We start from the raw sequence: 20,181 nt of genomic DNA on the forward strand, positions 1-20,181 counted from the left end.
AGCTAAGAGCACAAAAACACAGAATCCGTCAGCATGATAGCATGTCGTTCACTACCGAGCCCATTTGAAACTGGTAGGCTACCGACTATGCTATCTTCACTTCACCTGTTCAACTGACTTTAGAAGTTGATAAGGGACACTCAACTGTCCTGCGGTTATAACCGACGTAAACTAACCACAGGCATTTGCCTCATCCACGGACTCACTGCGGTGCGCTGCTGCAGATTAAATATAGGGGAAACACTGGAATGATATTTGGCGTTATTTTTGCCAATAAATAAAAAATTGTTATGGCCTGACAGGGGTTCCCATTGTACAATCAAAGGGGAAAGACTGAGGAATTTAAAGGGAAAATATTTAAACAGTCCCTGCTCAAAATTTCACTGGAAATCTATTTAATGCAACAAGTAACAGAAACAAATTTTACTTGGACGCCACACAACCTTATTCATAACTCCCGTTCACTGTTATCAAGACTTATCAGCTCTTTCCCATTGTGAGGCTCTTTAAAACAAACCCATGTGCAGCGATTCCAGGGAATGGGAAGTACGGTAAGTTTACAATGTTTATCTGAAAAGTGGCGGTCAGCAACATAGTGAGTTGCACAGAGTGAAGATCCATGAGAGTGTGATGCATTTGTGGGATCACGCTACCTTGACATGACTCTGAGCGCCCAGGTTGTAGATCTCTGTCGGCTTCACCTGGTTAATGATCTTCACCAGGCACGTGCTGTCGGTCAGATCGCCATAATGAAGCTTCATTTCTGGTAAAGAGGGGGAAAACACAGAATGATACTCTCACAATAATTCAACCTCATTGGTGATTGACATATTCAATCATCAGCCAGATAACGTTAAATCGGTTATCTTGTAATTTCTAGTCTGTGTATGACGTGGGGCTTTACTACGGTCTGGGGGAAGTGTTCTTTAATGAGATTAAAAAGTACCAATCTCTAATTCATACATACTACCTACAACTTTAATATAAATATAAACTGCCTGCGTTTGTACTTATATAGTATGTACATGGAATTTGGAGGATGAACTGCAACATTGGTGGTGTAGACTGGATACTTACTGCCTTCAGTGTGCGTCTGTGGGTTCTTGTAAAGATGCTCAATGCGACCCGTGTTGAAGGAACTGGAGCGACGCAAAATACCATGAACCTGTGATAGGAGACAGGCTTTTATAATACCATATTTATTTTACAATAACTATTTAGACCACTTCAGTTTTAACACTACAATCATTACCATGTTGTTACCTTTGTAGATAATTTTATATTGTCTTAATATAAATGTTTTTTTACGTTAGCATATTAATGCAAACTTTGTGCAGCTCCTTGTCAAAGCATCCCCTGATGAAAATACTGCCGATCATAGCTTTTCCTGTGAAGCAGCTGCAAAAGATGTGGACTGGAGAAGCGACAGGATGCCAGTCATTGTCATTTCTCAATGCACATGGTTGCACTGGCCTTCGAATCTCAGACTCAAAAGTTGACCAAAAGCAGGACCTGAGGAGTGAAAAAGCGTGCCCTTCATGCAAATATCCTCTGAAGCACCGTGGCAACAACCAGCGCCTGTTTTGATTCTCGTCATCGATACTGGGAAGAGCTCGAACGCACATAGAGGGCCGAATGCAGATACATTTTGCCGGTGTGCGCTATTATTTTATCATACAGTTTCAATAACACAAACTTGTTCATCAAGGCATTGCAAGGTACATCAGGGTTCTCAAGTCTCACGCATTGACCATGAGACACACGCAATTCAAGCAGTTCACACGCTCACACGTATTTCTCACGCTGAGAACCGTACGTTCGTTACCAAGTACGCAACATAGACGTGCGAACACACGGAGAAGGTGAGTTGGAAGAAAGCTTGTCTACCGTTTTTTATATTTTCTCCAGAGAGGCCAGAACATTTGGTAATATAGCCAATTTGTGGCTTCATTATTATCTGCTTTGCAACCTCAAGCTTTGGCTCAGTTTGGCTGGCTTACGTTATCTGAAACTTAGGTACTCAAAGACACTTTTACAGTAACATCACATTAAAAACAGATATGCAATAAAACCAACACATAAAACAAGCATATTAGAAGCAATTAAAAACAATAACATCTGTAACTATCAGGTGAAAAATATAAGACTATTGTACGTGGAAATTTAATCTGAAGAGAGGTGTTTTGATCAACGAGGATTTCCACCAGATGCGTAACGGCTGTGGACCGGCTCCGCTGCGTGTCGGCTGCGTGCTCCGCCGTCCGTCAATACCCACCGGTTCCGGATTTGTTGCGGCACGGCTGCAGCCATGACTGACAGCTGTAGTCACGAGGACCCACAAGTTCTCGCAAATTCTCGGGAAACAGAGAGCCAGTGGAGGTTCTGAAGGACGGGAGTGATCACGGGAACGAGTGTGGGTGAGGAGACGGGCAGCAGAGTTTTGGATGTATTGCAGTTTATTTAAGGCTTTTGCAGGTGAACCATAGAGGATGCTGTTGCAGCAGTCAATTCTGGAAGTGATGGAGGCGTGAATCAAAGTTTCTGCAGCATAGAAAGTGAGTGATGTTTTTAAGATGAAAGAAGGCAGTTCTGGTTATTTGGTTGATGTGGTTTTCAAAAGTGAGGTTGCTGTCGAAGATTACTCCCAGGTTACGTATGTGTGGGGATGGAGACAGGGTGGAGTTGTTGACAGTCAGACCAAAGTTATGGGTGTTCTTTGTGAGGGATTTCGGGCCGATGAGCATCAAGTCGGATTTATTGTAGTTGAGTTGGAGGAAGTTGGTTTGCATCCAGGTTTGAATATCGGTGAGGTAGTTGGTCAGGGTGGAGGATATAGCTGTGGTGATGGATTTGGTAGAGATGTAGATCTGGACATCATCGGCGTAGCAGTGGAAGGGAAGACCATGTTTGCGTATGATATTTCCGAGTGGCGGGATGTAAAGGATGAAAAGGAGAGGACCAAGCACCGAACCTAGGGGGACGCTTTGTGACAGAGGAGCAATGGAGGAGGTGCTGTTGTTGATGTGTATGAACTGTTGTCTGTTGGTGAGCTAGGAACGGAGCCAGGATAGTGCGGTGCCACTGATGTTGAAGTGGGTTTACAGTCGGGACAGGAGGATGGAGTGGTTGATGGTGTCGAAGGCTGCAGTGAGGTCAAGCATGATAAGAATGGTGAGGTGGCCAGAGTCAGAGGAGAGGAGGATGTCATTTGTGACTTTGAGAAGGGGTGTTTCAGTGCTGTGTTGTGAGCGGAATCCAGATTGAAAAGGTTGAAACAGGTTATTGGCAGAGAGGTGGCTTTTAATTTGGGCAGTGACAACACGTTCCAGGATTTTTGATAGGAAGGGGAGGTTGGATATGGGTCGGAAGTTGGACATGATGTCTGGGTTTAGACCAGGTTTCTTGAGGATGGGGGTGACTGATGCAAGCTTGAGTGTTGTGGGGACTGATCCGGAACTGAGAGAGGAATTGATGATTGTCGTGATGAGCAGGGCGATGGATGGTATACAGGTCTTAATGAAAGCTGATGGGATGGGATCAAGGCTGCAGGTGGAGCTGTTCATACCTGTGGTGAAATGTGAAAGCTCCACACGGGACAGCAGAGAGAAATGAGAGAGTGACTGAGAGGGTGGAGGGGGGGAGGCAGGTGTGGTGGTTGTAGTAGCAGGGGAGGTGGTCAAGTTGTTGCAAATGGTGTTGATTTTGGATTGAAAAAAATTAGAGAAAAGAGTTGCATTTGTCCACTGTGAAGGTTGTAGAAATGTTGTCGGGGGGGATTAAGAGGTTTGTCTATTGTAGAGAAGAGAGTCTTGGGGTTGTTGGAGCCGGAGTGTAAGAGCTGTGAGTGGTAGTAGGACCGGGCAGTGTTTAGGGCGTTTTTGTATTGGTGAAGGTAGTCTGTATATGCATGGAGGTGAACTGTTGAACCAGTTTTATTGTAGAGTCTTTCCAGCTGACGTTTGCAGGACACCATTTGGGGAAGTTCAGGAGAGTACCAGGGGGCTGAGTGTGTAAAGGAGACAGTTTTAATAATGATGGGAGCCAGTAGGTTGAGACAGGAGGACAGAGTGTTGTTGTAGTAGTCCACAAGGTGGATTGGATCATCAGACACTAAGGAGGGGGAGGCAGATATTGAATTGGAGAGAGAAGCTGAGAGAGCAGATGAATTTATGGATTTGAGGTTCCTGAATGAGATTTTGCGCTTGTCTTTTGGGATAGGAATGGGGAGGTTGATGTCCGTGATGATTGCAAGATGGTCTGAGATATGGACGTTGACGCTGGAGAGATGATTTACTGTGAGACCAGTGGAGCAGACCAGGTTGAGGATATGACCATGAGTGTGGGTAGGGAAGTTAACATGTTGTGAGAAGTTGAAGCAGGGTTAACAGTTCCAGAAATTCAGTTGGGTCAGAAATCTGAGAGAAAGGTGGGGTTTGGCTTGGGGGGGCGGTAGATAACGGAAGTGACGAGAGGACTGGGACCAGAGAGTTTGAAGGGGAGATGTTCAAAAGACAGGGCGGCTGGGATGGAGATGGTGGTTATTTTAATGTCCTTTCTGTGATCAGTGGCAACGCCACCTCCCAGGCCCTCAGTGCGTAGTTTGTCTGTGTGGGTGAATCCTGTTGGTGTGATCTGGTTGAGTGAGAAGTAGTCCAGGGGTTTGTGTCAGGTTTCAGTGATGCAGAGGAAGTCCAGTTTGTTGTCAGTGATGAATTCATTCAGGATGAGAGTTTTATTACTTAGCGATCGAGTGTTGAGCAGGGCTATTTTCAGATTACGTTGTTTTGGGATTAGTTGGGAGGACTGGGGAAGGGGACAGAGGTTGAGCAAATTGGCATGCTGTGAATTGCTGTGTTGACGTGATGACAAAATATCAGGCAAAAGAACAGGCACTTAAGTCAGCAAGTGGGATTGCAAAGTTTTATGCTTCAACTTCTGACAGAACAAGAGACCAAGGTACACGGTACATATGAAAACCAAAAGACTGGTGGTAATGTTGCACTGTCAAATATTGGGATGGCTCCTCCCCTAATGCATGTAATCCCCTTCCAAACTTTTGATAAAACTTGAGAACCCTGTAAATACAATACAAATCTAGAACATATTCTACATGTATAACCAGTGGGAAATTAACTTTTATGCGAAACAAACCTGACCGCTACAGACTCACGACGCAGCTTGCGTGTGTGAATAACACATAGGAACTGGTGGAGATCCAGTTTAGATCAGATGTGTTCAGTTTTAACCAGGGTTTAAACTGGTTAAAACTGCGGCTCGCCAAGCTTTAATTTGTGGCTTGCATGGCAGTAAATAATATGTTGATATGCTCATGCAGTCAATACAGATATTTCATAAAAACATTAAAAACAAGTAGGGCTATAACATTACCCTAAGTCTGCTCTATTACAAATAATTTATATTTAAAAAAAAATACCCAAAACGGTGGCATTACAAGGTGGAAATATAGACTAGAAAAGATATTTAAACTTGCTCTGCCCTTCCGTCCATAACACTGACTCACTGTGAAGTTGGTAGTTTAGGCGGTCTTTCCAGCTCTTAATGCTGAAAGTGCTCTTGATGGGCCAGTGTAGAACAAACTGCATATTGTATGTTCAGGGATGACAGATTGATAAGCAGACCAGCTATTTATGACTGGATGTAACTTTTGATACTCTGCGGTAAAAGTGGCTCTCCTATTGACTTTGTCCTCAGTGTGGCTCTCATGAAAAAAAATAGTGAAGACCACTGGTGCAGATGATTGTATACCTTTTTTAATCACATTACTGTCAGTGTGAGTAATTTAATGAGATGCAGGCTATGACTGAACTCAATCAATTTGGTATAAAATATATACAACAGGCATATTTCATCTGGCCTTAACATAAATAGTTCATTTTATTATTTAAATATAGTTTTTTTGGGCTCATCTTACATTTTGGGGTTTGTTATAAATGTCACGATGTCATGAACACTGTCTCTGAATGTAGATGTACTATTTATCTATAGTTTGTCATGTTTACTGTATTCTATGTATATGTATTTTTCTATGTATTTTTGTTACACACAGTTTACTGATTTTCACGACAGTATTTTGCTTTAAGTTTGACCAGATGTCCAATGTGATATAGTGGCCTACTTTGATTTATTATGTCAGATTATTTTGTATTGCAACAGTTGATATTAACAGTATTGTGTCTCCAGCTTGCGGTGTTTTTAAGCTGCCTGTGATCTGTGATCTGTACTCCATGTTCTGAGGGGGACGTGCGAGGAAGCTCTGCTCAGGACAGATAACAGAACCTGATGCAAGGGGAGTCCATTAGTGGGAGGACGTTGTGCCCTGACCTCACTTCCTTTATTCACTGTGGACTTCCTGCCTGCCTGTGGGCTCCTCTTTAAATTGCACCCCCCAGCCCACCCCACCCCACCCCCTCTACATGCAGCATCCCCAACCTGGACCCAGTCCACTTCCTCTCTGCTGTCTCTGAGGCGGGCAGCAGATGGCGAAGCAGACCAGGCCGGCTAGGATGAAGGTGTGGGTTTGTGTGTGTGTGCTGCTACACATGTGCGGGGAAATGAAGTCATGCAGCTACTGTCAGGAAAACCCAACGTGCGCTGGTGCCACACGTATGTTTATGCAAGCACGTTGTACTGTATGGATAGTCACTTTACATGGGTGTGAAACCAGTGGTGAAGCATTTATGTAGCAGAAACAGCTTGTTAACCCCTGCATCCATCGACAGGCTGTTGACTTTTTGTGCTCCTAAAAACACATTGGGCAGCAGGTGAAAGTTAGTGACCTCACTCTTATCACCGAATAATAGCAACTATTACCCTGTCAATGGTCTGACCCAGGAGTAAAAGGTGAGGGGTTAAAAGGCTTGAAGCAGCACAAAGGGTCTAATCAGGGTGAGGTGTGAGTCAGTCTATGTACAAAGTCAAATTACGTCACGATCCCTCAGGAGCTCCCACACACTGCAGTGGCTGGATAAAGCTTATCGAGGGAATGTCGCTCTGTGTGGGTCTGTGTTCGTTGGCATTCACGAGTGTCTGCATTCATTTCTGTGTGTGTGTGTGTCTGTGTGTGTGTGTCTGTGTGTGGGTGTGTGTCTGTGTCTGTGTGTGTGAGCTTTCACAGGACAAATTCTTGGTACTGTGAAGCCCGCAGTCCGGATTTCTCTCTCACCTCATAGCCTTTAGCGAGCAGGAACTCAGCCAGGTAGGAACCATCCTGAAAAGACAGAAGACAACACCGCTTAAAACATGTCAAATGGCACACATGCACACGTGTGTTCAGACATACTGATCAGAGCTACTTGTACCAACTGACTCACAGCCACTCAACCAAAATATGATAAAAACATTCACCGGGCCATGCTTGGGAAAACTGAATTCAACAAATCACAACATGTAGATGATTCACAAACTCTAAGGGCAGAGACTTTGTTGTAGTCTTTTCTACAGGCCAGGGAAAAAAAAAAAAAAAGTCATACTCATTGTATAGTGTCACAGATTTACAGATGCACACAGCAGGCAGGACTGTGGATGTCATGGGGATGTAATAACCGCTATCTAATAGTTTAACTATGCAACAGTGGGAGAACACTAAATAGATCGAAATGAAAAATATTGACATGCAAATAACTGATAATGTATGTATGCAATTCATAGATGATGTAGCATGGATTATGGTGTAATAACCAAAATGATTACTTTTTTAGTCTGTTAATATTATGTCATTGAGTCAAAATGTTACATCCCTTAATACATTATTAATTGCCTATTAATGAGTTTTATGTAATAACTTTTAATTGTGTGTGTGTGTGTGTGTGTGTGTGTGTGTGTGTGTGTGTGTGTGTGTGTGTGTGTGTGTGTGTGTGTGTGTGTGTGTTTTGAGCGGTGAAAACGCCTGTCCCAAAGGTCTTGTTCCCCTCACCCATGTTACTCCTCGTCTTTTTCCCAGCTCAGACTTTCCGACCGCACATTCTGCAACACTCTGGAACATTCCGAACTAGTCATGGCATTCATCCCTCAATCCCTCTCACATATGTGCACACACATTTACACACACTCTCGTACTGCCAGCCCCATGCGTCCTCTCCAGGTCTGTGGGGTTACCATCAAGGTGGATGGCAGGGAGCAGTGGAGGAAAGGGTTTGGGGGGCTGAACGCACCCAACCTGCACTCAGCACCGGGCAGGATTGTCATGTTTTGGCAAGCGGTGTTTCTGGAGAGCCTGTACAGGTGGACCAAGTCTGACATGGCCTTCCCAAACTGATGACTACATGCTGGTAAAAGAAAACTCAGGTAGTGGTTTAAAGAAACCGCATCTATCAGACTACGTTCTAAGCGAGTTGTGTTATGCCAAACCTTACACCAATTACTTTTCAAGCGATTCCACTGTCGATTTTCAACCCTTCTAAAAGCGCGTCATCCAACAGGAGTTTTACCAGCAGTTAAACGCCATTCATCTGCATGTATGGCAGGAGAGAAAATTGGCAAACTTTCCCTTAAGTTACCAGCTAACGCTACCGGTAGCTAGTTAGCTTGGTTAAATTGTTCAAAACTAATCTAGTTGTAGCCTTGCAATTTGTGGCCCTTTAACACCTTAAAAACAATATGAAACTTGGCATGTGTCATGTATGATGATGTGACCAAATAATCTTAACTCAAAATGTAATTATTAGCATTTTCCAGAGCTTTAGCAGACAGAGTTTGCTAAGTTTTATTGCAGACCATGACAAGTTGTAATGTAACTTATTTGCTCAAAAGGACTCTTTCAAACCAAACATTTTGACTGTCATAGTAAGAAGCGCACATAATAACATTAATAAAGTGTCTCAGTAAGCCATGACAGTGACACTGAAACTAAAAAGTAGCTAAATGGAATTCAGCCATCATTAATTTAATTCTTTACACCTGTGCTTCTCATATTGTGACACATCAAAATCCTGGATACTATGAATCCTGATAAAGTTCCCTTGGCCTTTGGAATTGAAATAGCCCCACATCATCACATAACCTTCACCATTGGTCTAGAGATTGGCATGGGCTACTTTCCATAAGATCATCTCTCAATGCAAATCAAACCAGCTATTAGGCTAACTGAAATAAAACCATGCCAGTCTCTAGGTATGGTGAAGTGTATGTGATGATGTGGGGCTATTTTAATTCCAAAGGCCAAGGGAACTTTATCAGGATGTATAGTATCCTGGATCCATGAAATAACTGGCCTTTAAAAATAAAAATCTGCCTGCCTCTATGGGAATTTAACAGCGGTGTGCATACTTATGCTCCCTGTATTTTAAGGAAGAACTTTTATTTATTTATTTACGATACATTATTCATTCACAAAGAAAGTGTGTGTCCTTAAAGGTTGGATTTTTCCTAATTTTTTTTAATTAAGACATTAAGATCAATTTCCAAAAGATGTTTTTTTATTCCTCTTTTTAGTCAACTTCAGCATGGGTGTGTAAACTTATGCAAGCCACTGTATATACACCTCATGGCTGCTACCCTGAAGAAGGTGTAAGCCAAAACATTTTGCTGTTTTTCTAGCTTCTTTTTACCCTCTTGAATAAAGGCTTCTAAAATTTTTATTTACACACTTCTCACCTTCGTCATTGTTTTAGCCCTGAAACAGAAAGAAATGGGCTTAAAATTGTTTAACTGCTACTACAATTCTCTAAAGACTCTATAATAGCAAACGCTTTACTTGCTTTATAGAAATGGATGTATGCCTTAGCACTACTCAAAATGTTACATTTTCAGTTCTGCAGGTTGAGCACTCAGGTTGTGCAGCAGTTGGCATTGATGCTCAACCTGTTTCTGCCTAACCCAGAGGTGGTGGTGGTGGTGGTGGTGGGGGGGGCAGGAGTTGGCAGCCCCTCACCCGTCCCCACGGCGTTCAAAGCTCCGGCCGGTGTCATGTTTTCCTGCCCCTGTGCCAGGGTCAAAGCGTTCCACGCCAGACCAATATGGAAAACAAGCCTGAAGAGCTGCAGCTCTGTTTCAAAACAAGAGGCTCCTTTGAGGCCATATTAGCCCATAAACCCTGGCCTCACCTCGCTGTTTCCTGTTTTGGGGAGCTGGGCGCTTGGTGGGAGAGAGGGGGTGAACACACACACACACTACATGCTCACCTGCCAGGTCAATGTCACACCACAAAGACTCATTTTGGCCTTTGACAAAGTATGATCTCTCCGCTACACTGAATATAGGCCAAACGGCTGGTTCAGCAACAAGAGGGTGAAAGTCAATTGAAGTACAAGACAATGATTGTCTTATATTTGAATACTGGCATTATTAAAGTGTTAACTGGATCCCTCCTCTAAATGTTGAGGAGTGTCTGCAGTAGTAAAGATTGTCTGCAGGGGGGGCAAGAGGGTAAACAACTAATAAAGGTACCAAGTGTGAAACCTTGTACTACTACTGAGCAGATTTGGGTGAACGGTGTATTTCTGAAATGTAATGCTAAACAGACTTTGATTTTCATGTTTAAGGAATCTAACTTCTTTAAAGTCATAATTCTATTAATTTGTGTCGCAAAAATTGGCTGTTATTTTTGGGGAACACAAAGACAACACAATACAAATTCAAAAAGATACAAGCAATTCCTGACAGTAATTAAAGGCATATAAAAACAAAATCTCAGACATTTTAAAAAGGACTAAAATGCGCAATTGCAGCTTTTTGGATGCAAAGGTTTGTGTGTTTTAATGGTTTTAATATATTTTAAAGGCTTTTCAAGTTTGTGTCCTAATTTTCCAGTACATGAAAAAATCTAGGCCTTTAAAATCCTAGTTTTAAATACAATCTCTATGAACAACATAAGATAAAACTAGAGAATACAAAAAAAGGGTAAAAGAGCGGTAACTCAAATAGAATAAAAGACATTAGGTAAACAGAGAAAACGCTCAGGAGAGGGTGAAAGGACAGGGGGGGGAAAAACAAAGGCTAATGTTGATGTTGGACTAAATCAGTCCATGTGTCTGAAAAATGTTAACAATGTTCGCTCATCAAAAACTGCCCCTGTGAGGGCTACCATTAGCTCCAATCAACAATCCCATCATCATCATTATCACATCATCATCGTGTGGTTTCATTAACAGGATGGATACACATCAATATCAGAAGGTGGTACTGCTGTGTGCGTGCGCGCGCAAACAGTATTCTTAACACCTCTCTTCAAGAAATATACACATGATTTTCCACAAAACCCTTTTTTTTCATTTCATTTTCTACCCAAGAAAAGCCGTACAAGAACAATGCCAAGATAAGATACAAAAAATGACAAAGTTATGATTTAAATCGGTAACTATCTGATCAAAATAAACAAGATTAGAAATGAGTTAATCCCAAGTTTTGTCACTTGATATATAGTTTTTGATATTACATGCAGCAAACACATTGCGGTTAATATCAAAAGTACCCAAACTGTTGAGATGTTATACCCAGCCCTAGCTGTGCCCAAAACATTTAACAGGATGGACATTTTTAGCAACAAAATTAAACAATGAATTGTTGAAGCTTAAACAATTTAAAGATGTGCAGACATAAAAAAGGAATGAGAGGAATGACAAGAAATGGAAAATAAATAGCTGACCATACCATTAAAAACAATCGGTCATGGGGAAAAGCCCTTAATAATATAAACGTACATCAAAGACAGAGCGGCAACCACTGACACCAAATTCAGATTTTAATTAATTGAATTGTTTTTAACAGTATTGCAACATTTTTTGGGACAAAGTTCCTCCTTTGGTGTCATGAGGATGGACAGCCTTTTTTATAGTTTCCCTTAATCTGCCAATCATTTCTTGATTAAGCATTTGGTCTACAAAATGTCAAATTATAGTCAAACATACCCATCATAATTTTCCCAGAGCCAAAGTTGACTGATTCAAATGTCTTTAATTGTCCAACCAAGATATTCAGGTTACAGGTTAAAAGATGTAAGCATTTGAATTTTTGGCATTTGAAATGCAATGTAGTAAACAGTCTTAACCTAGTTAACCATTAAGACTATCAACACAGCTACTGGTAGGGCTGGGCAATATGGACAAAATCACTGTCACGATATTTTTGACCAAATACCTCGATATCGATACCGCAATGATATTGTAGTGTTGACTATTGGTGCTTTCACAAAATATTTACACATTGAAATGTTTGATAAATAATCATCAGTAATGTGAATATAATGACTAAGTGGGTAAAGGCAAATAATAGAACAGTTACAAAAGTCTGGCAAGTTCAGAAAATGACATGACTTTACTGTAATGCAGCCTTTAAAACCAGGAAAAGACCACACTTGTCATATCACGATATTACGATATCCCAAATCTAAGCAGATATCTAGTCTCATATCACGAGATCGATATAATAGATATATTGCCCAGCTCTAGCTACTGGCATACCTTCATTCAGACAAAGAGGAGAAGAAGTGAGCATGTGATGTCTTTGCACAAACCCCAGCACTATGAGTTTAGTACCCCCTGCTGGTGGAACAGTGAATTAATGGGGGCCTTTACCAATAATATCACTAGGGCCGCTCTGTGATCTTTAATACCTAATTAGGGTTAGATCACCTGCCTAACATTAAAGCAAAAATTAAAGAGTGTAGTTTGTGTGCCTGGAGGCATTATGCATGCGTTTCTCATTGAGTGTAAACTACAAATGAATCACTTTAATGTGCTTTCATTAGACCGCAGAGAGATGCTGCCAAGCACGCCACTGGTCTGCAATTAGGCCTGATATGGTTCCATGATGCTGCAATCACAACACGCACAAGCAAGTGCACACACATACACACGCTGCAGTAAGTAGGAACACTGGGTGTGCAGACTGAATCCCTACTTCTCGACTTCAGGACCGACTCAGGCGTGTCGCCGGAATAAATAAAGGGAGCTTCAAGATATCAATAGGACTTCCTGTTACCTTGACTCACTGAATGTACAGTATGCATTATAAAACTGGATTTCAAATCCATATCCATGTTTAGTCCTAACTTGCGACTCTTCCTGTGGAACTGCAAGACGAGGAACAGCCTTGGAGGAGCCATCAGCAGCCATTATGAGCGACAGAGGAGATGTCTGCGTGGATTCTGAGCTTTATGATTATTGTTGCTGGCACTCGCTCAGATTCTAGCCTGTGCTGCTAACAAAAGGAGTCAGTGGAGGAAGCTAAGGAGAGTATCAAAACGCCAACAAAAAGGGTGAAGAAAAGAGGCTTGTAGGATGAGCATCAAACTGCTCAAAAGGGTCGTATCGCAGTGCAGCGTTGTTTTCTCAACCAGAGAAGCCGGAGAAAGACGTGTGAACCTCAAAGCCAAAATAAAGTTTCTGTCGAAGAGAGAGGCTGGACCTGTCCTCTTCATGACCCCGGATCGTAACACAGTACTATCAGCCAAAGCCCCTGCCCAGCTCTGCCTTGGCACTCAGGTGGTCTCCCATAACTCACACCCTCTCGCCTCAATACTTCACACTGAGACACTAGTCAAAAATATTCAGACTGAGCAACATGCTGCCCTGAAATTTATGAACAGTAGTTAGCCAGCCGATTTATGGCATCGCTGTGACCCTGACAGCCCGGCGGCTAGCGACTTCTGAGATGGTCTATCCAGATGCCTGCCTGCTTGCCTCCTGCATGAGCTCTCGGTATTCTACAGTATCGCCAAGACTGGCGGTATAAAAATGAATTAACACTGTTATTCTTTGTTTTCTGCTAAAGACGGTGAGGGGAGCAGGGACATGGGAAAGCGCTGCTTGACAAAAAGGAATGTGCAATGTTGAAAATGACTTTCCAAGACCTCTGATAGTTGGGGAATAGGAGAAGGGGGAACCCTAGAAATAGAACCTATTTTTCATGCGAGACGCGAGCGTGTTGGAAGCATTTCCAGGCAAAATAGAATAGGAAAATATGTTTATATGTCATTTAGACACGAATGCACATTAATAAATGACATCTTGATGTTTGAAAGTCTAGGTTTTGACGTCAATGTAGATATTAATGTAATACAAAATTTCAGAGAAAATATTTTCAAATATTGCACCTGTCATACAGAACGAAATATTCTGTAACATATTTTGCAGTCAATACTGCCGACGTTGTCTTGCTTTAATCAAATCAGTAGGCTATATATAAATGGCAGGATAGGCTACGATAGGCTTCTGGTGTGTAGGACACAGAAAAATCCACGCAGCTGAGACGCAACAGAAACGCGACGCGCGCAGTGTGTAACTGGCCTAAGACTCTTCCCTGCTGCTTATTTGCTTATTTGTTTCATTTGGAAATTAACTCCCAGAAACTGACAATCCTCTTCTTTGCGCACATTACAACAAAAAGGATACATGTTCACACACTTATATTCACATGCACACACAGGACCACGGATGCAAAGGTCTCCGACAGGTAGTGCTGGGTATTGTTCAACAATTTTCGATACCGGTACTGATAACGTGACTTTGATACCAGTTCCTAAACTATACTTTTTCGATACCAATTTTATAGAACAGAAAGAAATTACAACATTATGGCACAAATCTTTTTATTTCTTTTTTAGCTCCTACTACGTGAGCCCCGTCTCTGTGTGTAACAGAGTTTTTCCTGCCTTCCTCTGCAACGTGTAGTCAGCAGCCAATTAGCAGCATTAATAGATCTTGGTAGAAGCATGCTACATGTATGCTTATTGGCTCACTGTCTCTGATGAGATTTACTACTTACAGTAATATTGGAATTGGGTATTGAATAGATGGAACAAATTACATATGCAATAAGGCTACAAAGACCCACATTTATAAAGAGATGGAGCCCTGTAATGAGTTTGCTAATGCAATAAGAAAAATATACTTTTTGTATAATTATTACTTTTTTATTATTGTTTATTTCCTTTTCTTAATTTTTTTTATCTTATTTTTTATTTATTTTTATTCTTTATTTATTTTTTTACTTGTTTATCTGTGTATTTTTATGGCAGCTGTAAATGTGTGAACTGTAAGGTAAAATGTAAAATTGTATTGTATGTATGGAATGGAATATTTTGGTGAAAATAAAATACGAGTTCCGGAATTGGGTATTGAATGACGAGGCATTTTTCGATACTCAATACCTTAGAGGCAATCTGGTCAGTGCCTAAAAAGAATTCAATTCGGTACCCAGCCCTACCGGCAGGTTCATGGTGCTGCCACTTGTTTGAGAAACAGCCATGCTATAAAATTTAAATACTGTGTAATCTACTTTTTGAAAACATTAAGCTTCCTGAAGAGCATAGTCCCCTCACTACTGTGGCCAAGTGGTTGTTTGAATAATGTCAGACAAATACCAAGACAAGAATCTCAAGTAGGGCTGCAGCTATCGATTATTTTAGTAATCGAATATTCAACCGATTATTCCATCGATTAATCGAGTAATCGGATAAGAAATACTTAGTAAGAAATACTTAGTAAACAGCAATAGTAAATATTTATTATTGCTGTTTACTTAAAAAAAGGAAACCTGTTGCTTGTATATATACACAAAAGACTGGTTTCCTTTTTTAGAAAAAGCAAAAAATTGTATTGCCAAATTCCAAGACCCTTAAAAAGAAATACATTACAATAGTACATTTTTGGTGGCCCAAATGTTAATATTTTTCACCCAATTCCCCTTTTTGCCTCTGGCTCTTTGCACTGGATATGCAAAAGAGCTGTTCACTGACCAGAGGGTTTACAGCAGGGCTACTCAACTACACTGTTCTGGGGGACACATTTTCAGAAGCCTAATACGCAGTGGGCAGGATAGTAATATCTATGGTGAGGAGAAAGAATAAAGAATGCATGATGACGTCATTCACGTGCATATTAAGTAGCCATGCTGGGGGGAGGAGCCGGTTTGTCTCCGGCAGCAGCTACATTTCCAAAGATTAGAAGCAAACTAATAAAAAGTTACACTACAAACCGACAGCTTTCGTTTTAGCTTGGTAAAACATCGCTATTAGCAGAGTAGCATGTTGTAGGCTAGTTGTGTAAAACATCGCTATTAGCAAAATAGCATGCTGCAGGCTAGTTGTGTAAACTGCGCGGTGGACGAGAGGAGCAGAAGTGGCTACCTTGTGTCGGGTTGGCTCCGTGGAATGGATGAGTACACTGGAGGTTTGTTACAGAGGTGATGTAGCAGCATGTTTGCAGCTTAAAATGATCCCAAACTTTCTGTCGTTTTCTCTCGCCTGTCTCTCCCTTTTAGACCCTCGCTATTTTCGTCTTCCTTCATTTGTAATATGGGCCGTCAGTCTTGTGTCCGCAGAAGCGCAAACCTCTTGTGCGCTAGTAATAATCCTCCGTGCGGAAACACAGTGAGCCGTACAACCTTAATCACATTGATTTAACGAAGCTTCGAGGCAAAGAATTTTGCTTCGAGGATTTTTTGTAATCGAATTATTCGAGTTATTCGAAGAATCGTTGCAGCCCTAATCTCAAGAATTCCATATTGCAACAAAATCTCTACAGGTTTAAAAGTCTAAATTGCCTTACAGTTAAAAAGCTGGGCTAAAAACTGAACCCTCCTTACAACAAACGCTTCGACTCAGTCCAAACATAACACTAGGGTTGGGTATTGTTTGAATTTTTAACGATTCCGATGCCGAACCGGTACTTCTAAAACGATTCCGATTCCTAAACAGATTCTTGAAAAACTGAAAAATGACATCAAAGATGTAATAGGTTTACTTGCGATCACGTGCTGTGAATGGTCAATATGATTTTACGTCCGTTTTGGTGAGCCCAGAGGGAAAATAATAAAAGTAGCCTACATTTACGGTAGCTAGCTAACTGTAGACTACAGAGAAAGTGTGACATTTTACGTCCGTTTCGGAGCGACAGAAGGAAAATATTTCAGCCAACACAATAAGTGGAACCGAAATGAGGAACCGAAATTTGCATTCTAATCCGGTCCAATTCCTACTACGTCGCGTAGGAACCGGTTCCATAGTGAAACAGGGTTTTGGTACCCAACCATCATAACACCGAATGGACTTAGGCATGTTTGACTTGCAGGGTGAGTTTTTAAATGAGTTATGGGTCCTTGTCCTTTTTTACTGTAACCATGAAACAACTTCCCGACCTTCAGGCAAAGAAACCAAACAAAGCAAGCCGTAAGAGGACAACATCATGGCAGTAATTTAACCACTGATCCATACTGATGTCATTCACTCTTTACATGTATACCAGTAAGGCCAGTTCTGCCAAGTCACCACTCCTTTCTGCCCATTGTCTTGATGTTTTGTATGGGGATATAATCTTAGGTGAAAGGCACATTTAAGCATCTTAAACATGACAAAAGGTTTCACAATACAGTAGCAGAACATAGTCAAACAGTGAATCACAGTGACGTCAACCTGCTATCTGCCTTCCTATAGATCCTACACAGAATTAGATGCTTCCTCAATGTTTTTTTAACAGCTACAGAATTGTGTCTGTAGTACAAAAAAAATATAACATTTCCCCAGACAAGACCTCACCAAACTCAAATACAGTCCACAATTGACAGATACCAAACATCACCACTTAAAAATTACATTAAATGGTTTACTGACACCCACAGATACATCCACTGTTACACACTGGCAAACCGATGATTAGCTCCATTCATGTTGGCCCACACATGGGCCAACATGTCTTTTATCCAGTCTTTCTGGGTCAGGTCATGAGCAAACTGTCAAGGACTCCTCCTAAACTACAGAAAAGCTATTTGATTCAGAAAAAAGCGACGCTATTGAGAAGTAGTAATATTAATAATGCTGCGGGGCACCCGGGTAGCTCAGTTGGTAGAGGGCCCATATGAAGAGGTTTATTCCTCGACGCAGAGGCCCAGGGTTTGATTCCGACCTGCGGCGGTTTCCTGCATGTCCTCCCCCTATCTCTCCCCTTTCATGTCAGAGCTGGTGATTAAAAAAGGTGCAAATGCCCAAAAAATTATCTAAAAAAAAAAAAAAAAAAAAGTGGTAATGCTACTACCCAACCCTGCTTGTAATACAAGTTGGATTTAGTGCCATTGGATTTAGTGCCGTGAGGCCGTTGGCACAGGTTGCTGATGCAGGCTACTTTTTGAATTTGCCCAGGGGACAAATGCAGTCTTTGATTTGCACACAATTAAACCGGTTTAGCCAAAGGACAAAAGACAAAAGTCAAAAGGACACCCAGGCTGGTTCACACAATACCAGATTAGACAGAAACTGTTTAGGACAAGCAGGAAGTAGGCGGGGTGGAGCAGAGACTGTGATCCTGACTCCACACACTGAATCTAACTAAAGTAGGCGTGTAGCCTATTATAAAACTGGTTTTCAAATCCACATGTTGCAACCGTAGTGAGAGACATGCAGTTAGCATATTAAAATATGACACTGAAATCGTAATCCTTCTTGCCAGCTTTTATAGGACACAGTTAAAGAAATATCATATTTCATCTTGAACCTTAGGACAACAGCTTCTGTTGGATGTACTTTCTAGGTGTTATTTTCCGGTTTTCTTTATAATGCTTGCTTGTGTGTTTTGTTTGTATAGATATTGCCGGTTCTATGGGTTTTGTTTGTTTGTTTGTTTGTTGTCTGCTTGTTTTGTTTCACTTTTGATGCGTATTAATCTCATCTTTGAATTGTTTTAAATAGGTGAGGACTGATTATTCGGTCTCTTCTTTTGTATCTTCATTATTGTGCAAATAAACTAAACACACATAGGTGTTACTCCACCTAGACTGATCCCTATTCCCTACTGTTTATATTTTTATATTTTATATTTTATGATCCGAGTGATGATCTGAGTTTGGTGTTGTATATATTTTCCGTGTAATTTAGCAAATTTAAGTCAATATAAGGGATTGGCACACTTCAAAAGCCAGAGGTAAAAGACAAGAAAGATTATCTATGCTCTGCTGTGCCGCGCTACATCCTGTAACGCCCTGCAGCACACTGATATGACATGAACTACTACAACTATCATTTTAAGTCACTATTCCTAAAAGTGACTATTACTGCCTCTGTTCATCACATCCCCAACCGGCATCGTCGGACACGGCCTACCAAGAGCCTGGGTCTGTCCGAGGTTTCTTCCTGAGAGGGAGTTATTCCTCGCCACTGTTGCACTAAATGCTTGCTCTTGGGGGAATTATTAGAATTGTTGGGGCTTTGTAAATTATAGAGTGTGGTCTAGACCTACTTTATCTGTAAAGTGTCTCGAGATAACTCTTGTTATGAATTGATACTATAAATAAAATTGAATTAAGTTTCAGGGCAAATGGGGATTTAATGGACCTTTTTCACAGCAGACATTTTGACTTGTCATAGTATCATAGTAGGAAAAGCACAGCTGAAATTGATAACTTTAACAATGGCTCAATTCCATCAAGTGTCCCAGTAAGCTATTTCAGTGAGTCAGCATGCACAATACCAGGACCTCTCCTAAGTGGAATGCAGCCATCATTCATGGTTTTGAATACACCTGTGCTTCACACGTCAACCGCGAAAAAGGTCTATAGTGACGCACTGGGTTTTAAAGCACCTGGAGCAGGTGTATGAACGCCACCGGCACTTAAATCATACAACAACCATCTCCCATTAAAAGAAAACACTACAAAGAAGGTGTAACGAGGTTTTGGAGCAACAGCGTGTAGCTAGACACTACTGGGCGAGGATAGATACTACAGCGTTAGGGTAATGAATGTTACCTGTCCGGTTATGCCAGTGATAACGGCCACCTTCCTCTCCTTCTTCAGCTCCCCGTTGTCCGTGGAGCTAACACTAGCAGGCTCGGTGCACAAGGCCATCTTTTCTCGGCTAGATGTTTGATACAGTCTGCTGACACAGCGAGCGAAAGAACCTAAAATAAGATGAACTGCCTGTGCTGTGTGTTTACTGTGAGAGTACCGACGAGCCTCCTCTGCAGCTCAGCATCCGCAAACCAAACTACACGCCAGTACAAAGTGCAGTACGTAGCAGGAAGCGGCCGTGAGATCAGCCAATGGGAAGAGAGCAAGTGGGAGCAGCAGAGGAGGCCTCACTAAAGAAGGCAGAGCGTCTGCGAGAGCTGCGTGACCTTAAACACAGCGCCGTTGGAGGGAGGATGGCAGCTTCCTGTTATATCATGGCTAATTGTTAGTAGCAGCAGTGCACTGTAACTAAGTACTTTTACTCAAGTACTGCACTCAATTGTTTTA

At 41.6% G+C, this 20,181-nt stretch overlaps 1 protein-coding gene across 1 annotated transcript in view; it reads right to left on the reverse strand.

Annotated features, from left to right (window-relative positions):
• gmds (GDP-mannose 4,6-dehydratase) overlaps positions 1–19,963 on the reverse strand; it is a 183,266-nt gene extending 163,303 nt beyond the window's left edge. Inside the window, exons 1-4 of the mRNA XM_039811883.1 lie at positions 19,693–19,963; positions 7,184–7,228; positions 1,078–1,165; positions 654–763 (exon numbers count right to left, since the gene is read on the reverse strand). Coding sequence (XP_039667817.1) covers positions 654–763; positions 1,078–1,165; positions 7,184–7,228; positions 19,693–19,791 — 342 coding nt within the window. The 5' untranslated portion in view covers positions 19,792–19,963. The remainder of the gene's footprint in view (positions 1–653; positions 764–1,077; positions 1,166–7,183; positions 7,229–19,692) is intronic.
• Between the last annotated feature and the right edge of the window lie 218 nt (positions 19,964–20,181).

The sequence above is a fragment of the Perca fluviatilis genome, chromosome 9, assembly GCF_010015445.1.
Source record: "Perca fluviatilis chromosome 9, GENO_Pfluv_1.0, whole genome shotgun sequence".
Classification (NCBI taxonomy): Eukaryota; Metazoa; Chordata; class Actinopteri; order Perciformes; family Percidae; genus Perca; species Perca fluviatilis.